The sequence below is a fragment of the Panthera uncia genome, chromosome E1, assembly GCF_023721935.1.
Source record: "Panthera uncia isolate 11264 chromosome E1, Puncia_PCG_1.0, whole genome shotgun sequence".
NCBI lineage: Eukaryota > Metazoa > Chordata > Mammalia > Carnivora > Felidae > Panthera > Panthera uncia.
Genome location: NC_064814.1, coordinates 23,181,625 through 23,187,969, shown reverse-complemented (window position 1 = coordinate 23,187,969; position 6,345 = coordinate 23,181,625). Strand labels below are relative to the sequence as shown.

Here is a 6,345-nt window from a genome sequence, read left to right as displayed (position 1 = left end):
ACAAAATGTAAACATCACAGTGATCTGTATGTAACCGTCTCTTTTCTACGTCAGTTCTTCAAATTATCCCTAAATGGGAGCATGAAGTCCACAGGGCCGCTTTCTTTTTAATGCAATGTATATTTATTGTAAACAATAATATACAAAAAAAAAAAAGAAAAAAGGAAAGATGAGTTTCACAGAGAGAACAAAGGTTTGGGGAGGAAACAAGCAAAACAAACAAAACACAAACACAAACCAAACCTTACCTAAGGACAAAATATGATTTAAATGCCAGGTTTCTTAAGTTACAGAAATAGTTTTTTTTTTTAAAGATCTGCTTTTATACAGAAAATTGAAAGATGCCATATTATAAGAGTGCTTTAAGATTTTATTCTACTGACTTCTAAAACTGTTAATATATCTTTTTTTTTAAATTAAAAAAAAAGTTTGCTGTCTTTTTTAAAAAGCAATCCTCAAACTCTCCAGCCACAGAAGGAATTAAGAATTAAGTTCTCGTTGGGCTGGTCCCCTCTGCCTTTCTTCCCTATCTCCAAGAGAACTTGCAGGGGACTATCCATGACACATGCCAGCATTGTTTTGCGTCACCACACGCACACACACGCACGCGCGCACACACACACACACACACACACACACACAAATTTAGTCAGCCCAAAGATCTGTGGCAGAAAACATTGCAAATGACTCAGTGATCCACTACATTTGCAACCTCTCATTTGTACAAAAAGAGAAACAAGTTTCCAGTTTGTTTTCAACAAAACCACAAAGGAAAAAAAAAAGGACAGACAAAAAGGCATTTATACAAATCTAGGACAAGAAATCCAAAGAAACTTGCTTTTAATAATAATAAAAAAAGATTAAAGAGATAAATAAAAAAAAACCGGTTACAGTTAAGAACATAATTTAACAACAGATGACCATACCCTTTGAGGAAGGTTCCAACAACCTATTTTAAAGAAGGTAAAATTAAAAAAAAAATTTTTTTTAAAGAGAAAGATTTTTTTTTTTAATGAAAACCTCTCCTTACAGAATAAATAATTTTAGCACGTGGAATGTCTTGAAGGTCAACTGCTGGTGTTCGGAGAGGCACAGTGACAGTGTCAGAGAAAGGCCATAGCATCTGTACCCCACATGGGGCTTGAGCAGGCAACCAGGGGGCAGTGCGCCGGGACACTTGGCTGCTGAAACATTCCCAGAACAGATTTCAGCTCCTTTGCTTGGTTTCTACTTCTCTCTCAAGATTGCAGCAAACAAGCAAACGCACTAAAAAGTAAGAGTATTTTCCAGCAGCATGGTTTTAAGGCTCAAGGTATTTTCTCTTGTTTTTTTTTTTTTAAAAAAAAATATATATGATAAAGCTTACCAAATGCTTCTCTAAACTATGGTTTACTTCCATATTTGCAAAATAAGGCCTTTATTTCTCTAAGGCAGCTCCTCCTTGAATCAGAAAGCCTGAGGAATTAAGCAAAGCTAACCCCCAAAAACTGATCACATAACACAAATTTGTGTTTTTTTTATGTTAATACAACAACACGCACACTTTTTTTTTTTTTTTTTTTTTTTTTTTTTTGTAAGAGAAAGCAAATCTGTACAAAAATACTCTGGTTGCAGGAAAAGCTAGGGCACGCTGTTCAACTAAGTAGTTTAGCTGTTGGGAAAATAAGAGCATTTAATTTCTTTTATCTAAAAATATGTATAAATCCCCTCAAAATGGTAATGAATCATACACAGTACATACTAAAAATATTTAAAATAGAGAATATTCCTCACAGAGGACTTTTTTCTTTAATTACTGCTAAAAAATAATTACAAAGTCCAAACAGGCAGAGAGACTGAGCAAATAAATTGATCACACGATTCTCCATTATCCTCCGTGATTGCTCTGAAGAAGGTCTTCGAGTCCGGTTTCTTACGGGTTTTCCAATGGTCCATCCGGCCAAGAGCGGCCTGGCCCCCGATTTGCAACAAGGTGGTAATGCGTCTGGATGGCTAAGGTTTCTGTCTCGCAATCTGGGTCTGAGTTGCCTTTAGCTTAAACGTCTTTACGGAACGAGGTGGGGGAAAACGTCCCCAAGGAAATTCTGCTTGATGATTTGTTTCTTCGGTTCTCCTTCTGATCGTCAAGGTCGTCATCACCCTCCGTGCAAGGTTTCCTCAAGGTCTGGTGAGCTGTGTGTAGACGGGCTGTTCCCAGTGCTGGGGGCTGTGGGTCTGCGGGATGGAGGGGACCCCGGACGTGTCGGCGATGGGCGTGTACATGGGCCGCTGCGCCGGGTTCATGTAGCTGAAGGTGGAGTAGAGGCTGGAGCCCTGGCCCGCCGCGTGGCTGTAGTAGGAGCCCGAGTTCTGGTGGTCGGTGTAGTCGTACTGCGAGCGGGTGATGGGCGGGTAGGAGGGGCTGTAGTGCGGGAGGTTGAAGGGGCTGTAGGCGATCTGCTGCGGCGAGTGCTGCTGCTGCTCGCTGTAGTGGCTGGGGCTCAGCTGCTCGGTCTTGATGTGCGTTCGCTGGGACTGGCCCGGCTCGCTGCTCAGCGTGGTCAGCGTGTGCGCCGCCTGCGGCTGCGGGGGCGCCGGTTGCGGCTGCGGGGGCGCCGGCTGCGGCTGCGGGGGCGCCTGCGGGGCCTGCGGGGCCTGCGGGGGCTGCTGCGGAGGGGGCGGCGGCGGCGCCTGCTGCTTGGACATCCACACGTGGCCCGCGCCCGTCGGGGTCGCCGCCGTGCTGTTGATGCCGTAGCTCCCCGTGTAGGTGACCTGGCCGTGCGTGGCCGGCACCCCCGGGTGGCCGTTGGGCGGCAGGTACTGGTCGAATTCGTTGACGTCGAAGGTCTCGATGTTGGAGATGACGTCGCTGCTCAGCTCGCCGATGTCCACGTCGCGGAAGTCGATGGGGGGCTGTCGGCCCCCCTCTGGCAGGGGGCGCCCCTCTCGCTTCAGGTCAGCCTTGCCCGGCTGCACGTCGGTTTTGGGGGTGGTGGGTGGCGTCGGGGGCCCCTGGGATTGCCCTGCGGGCAAGGAAAGAGAAGCAGCGCGGAAAAGTCAACCAGGGCCGTGCAGCGCAAAGGCCTCAATCTTAGGAACCCTCCTGGGACCCTCCCTCCAAACGAAAAGTGTCGTTAAGGACCCGCAACCGCGCGGGAGGCGCGCAGCACGGGAGATAAGTCGCCAAATGATTAACCTGCCGGTACACAGTCGGGAATCTCCTTTTATCAGGGAGGGTCCGAGGCCCGGAGGGTCGGGAAGGCCAAATTGCTACTTGTGGAAGAAGCCTGTGTGTGCTTTTGGGGTGGCGGAGCCAGAGAAGAAGGGAGAAGTCCTGAAAAGCTGTAAAGGCATTTTACCTCGCCATAAAAATGAATCCCTTAGGATGGCTCTACATCCGTGTGCGTGCGTGTGTGTGTGTGTGTGTGTGTGTGTGTGTGTGCGCGCGCGCGCGTAGGGACTTCGCGGGGCCCTGGAAAGGGAGGGGAGGAGGCTGAGGCGCTCGGGGTAGTTTTTCCCTCCCCGGGGAGCGCAAAGTCCCCGGGGCGAGTCTGCTAGGTGGAGACCCGGGGGTGTGCCCGTCGGCCGCGGGAGGCGTAGCCGGGGGGCTTGTGGCGGGACTCACCCGAGTGCTCGCCGCCCGGGGAATGCACCTCGCTCATGCCGGAGGAGGAGTGCGGCGAGTCGGCCTGCAGCGCCTTGAAGATGGCGTTGGGGGAGATGTGCGTCTGCTCGGTGGCCTCCTCGGCCTCCGCCTGGCCGTTCTTCACCGACTTCCTCCGCCGCGGCTGGTACTTGTAATCCGGGTGGTCCTTCTTGTGCTGCACGCGCAGCCGCTCCGCCTCCTCCACGAAGGGCCGCTTCTCGCTCTCGTTCAGCAGTCTGGGGGCGGGGGAGGGGGCGCAGAGGGAAACAGAGGGGCTTCTGTGAAACCGGCCGAGCTGTCAGGTCGGCGGGAGGGGGAGGCGACCCCGACCGCTCGGCTTCTTCGCGCACAACCCCTTCCTCCCTCCTCCCCGCTTTCCAGCCACTGCTGCAGCTCATAACTTTTCTTAAAAAAAAAAAAAAAAAAAAAAAAGAAGGAAGAAAAAAAAAAACCCAGAAAAATAAATCTCGGTTCTTTCAGTCCGACCTGAGCGGTCACTCCCGGCCCCGCCCTCTCTCCTCTTCTATTTTGGAAACCCTGAAGATGAAAATAGCTCTCCGCTGCTCGGCTCTAAGTGCCTTTGCCACCGTAGGTTACCGGCCCCCGCCCCCAACATCTTTAAAAACTTTCCAAAAAAACACTTAATCTGCAAGGAGCTTTCCTGCTCCCTCCCCCGCCCACTTGCGTCCACCTATTTCCAGCAGCGCTCCCCCCGTTCCTGCCTGGAGTCTCCTCCAGCCTTGATGTCTGCGCCCCCGCCCCCCCATCCCATCTCCTCGGTTGTGAGGCTGCACGGGAGAGCGCAGTTGGAGCGAGTGGGGGGCAAACTTCACTTCCCACCCAACCCCCCACTTGGGATTGAACTTCACAGCGACGGGAGATAGCGCTGGCAGCCCCCTCCCACCGCGTCTCCCACAAGTCCTCACCCACCCTCCGGCTCTCTCCGTCCCCTTCCCCCCCCCCCCCCCACTGCGCTCCCCCCACCCCCACGCCGGCTCCGGGACCGGCAACTCCCTCCTGCTGGGAGGCGGGGCACGGAGACGGTGTCGCGGCCAGCGCCCCCCGCCATCGCGGAGCCCACCCCGCCGCGCCGGCCCTACCTCCAGAGCTTGCCCAGCGTCTTGCTGAGCTCGGCGTTGTGCAGGTGCGGGTACTGGTCGGCGAGCTTCCTGCGCGCCGCCTGCGCCCACACCATGAAGGCGTTCATGGGCCGCTTGACGTGCGGCTTGTTCTTGCTCGAGCCGTTGACGCGCACTGGCATGGGTACCAGCGTCCAGTCGTAGCCCTTGAGCACCTGGCTGACCGCCTCGCGGATGCACACGGGGAACTTGTCCTCCTCGCTCTCCTTCTTCAGGTCCGGCTCGCCCTTGGAGAACGTGTTCTCCTGGGGCCGCGTGTTCTCGGTGTCCGAGCCGGAGCCCGAAGGGCAGGGCGAGCCCGCCGAGTCCTCGGACATGGTGGGGCTGGGGGCGCCGGACAGGCCCTTCTCCTGCTCGTCGGTCATCTTCATGAAGGGGTCCAGGAGATTCATACGCGGGCCCGGGGCAGGGGGCGGGTGGCCGGGAAAGGCGAGAAGCCGCGGCGGCTCGGGGGCTCGAGGCGCGGGCTCCTCTCCCCTCGGCTGCCCGGACGCGGAGCGAGCGGCTCCCGGGGAGCCTGGCGCGTCACCCGGCTGTGGCGGCGAGCACTTAGGAAGGCGCGCGGTGGCCAGCCCGCAGCTGCCCGCTCCAAGTGGGGGAAGGCGAACTGGAGACGAGAAGGAGGAGGGGAAGAAAGAGAGCAAAAGCGGGGCGCTTGCACCCCTTCTCTTCTCCTCCTGCAAAGAAAAGTTCCTGGAGTGAAAACTGGCAAGTCGCGGCGCCACTGAACTTTCCAGTGAGTTTCAAGCTCCGCTCTCAGCTCCTCAACTCCCAGCCCCGGGGCTCTTTAATAACTACTGCTCCTCACCTTAGAGACGGCCAGCCAATCACAGCACGGCATTTCAGGGGTTGGCAGGCAGCTGATTGGATTCGATTTTGCGGGGAGGAGGATTGTGGCACTGGGCTTGGGTGACGAGAGGGGAGGGGAAGAGCGGGGAGGGGAGCGCTGCCTCTGGTCTGGCTGGTGGGGGGGGGGGCGGGGGACCCAGGACGTCCAAGTGTGTAAGTTTGCCGTACTCTCGTAATGTCAGAAGTTTGGGGCCGTCTCCGCACGAATCTTGCGTGCCTCTGTGTGTGTGTGTGTGTGTGTGTGTGTGTGTGTGTGTGTGTGTCTAGACCAGGATCTGCCTCCACCCCCAAGCATTTCTTCTCGCTGCTTTCTGCGCGGTACCGGAGACTTAGCTAGAGTTTGCAGCGATCAAAAAGCAGTCCCTCCTTCACGCGTAGCCCAGTGTGTGCGCCTGGAGCCTGCCTCCTCCGAAAAGTGCTTAGAAATGGTCTTTTGAAGCAAATGTTTTGGTGACTCAACGCCCGCTGTTCCTCTGTAATAATCCATATAAATAGATTAACATGCTCTGCTTCGCCGGGGCTGCTGCGGCTGGTAGGGATTCTGCTGCGCTCTTGCAAGGGGAATCAATGAAAACCAAAGCTGAGACTGGCGGTGGCGGCGACGCGGTAGCCCCGCGCCCGCGGGAGCCGTCCCGCGCCACAGCGACCTTGAACTGTGACAAGCCCTTCTCCCAACCCCCCCCCCCCCCAAGCCCCCATCCCGCGACACTGCTCAGAGATAGGCAACTG

The 6,345-nt window shown here is 54.9% G+C and overlaps 1 protein-coding gene across 1 annotated transcript; it reads right to left on the bottom strand.

Moving 5' to 3' along the window:
* Nucleotides 1-823: 823 nt before the first annotated feature.
* On the bottom strand, nucleotides 824-5,528 carry SOX9 (SRY-box transcription factor 9). Its single transcript, XM_049636423.1, has 3 exons — nucleotides 4,729-5,528; nucleotides 3,608-3,864; nucleotides 824-3,005 (listed from the first exon to the last, which is right to left on the bottom strand). The coding sequence occupies exons 1-3, from the start codon at nucleotides 5,157-5,159 to the stop codon at nucleotides 2,158-2,160; spliced, it is 1,536 nt and encodes a 511-aa protein (XP_049492380.1). The 5' UTR covers nucleotides 5,160-5,528; the 3' UTR covers nucleotides 824-2,157.
* Nucleotides 5,529-6,345: the final 817 nt, after the last annotated feature.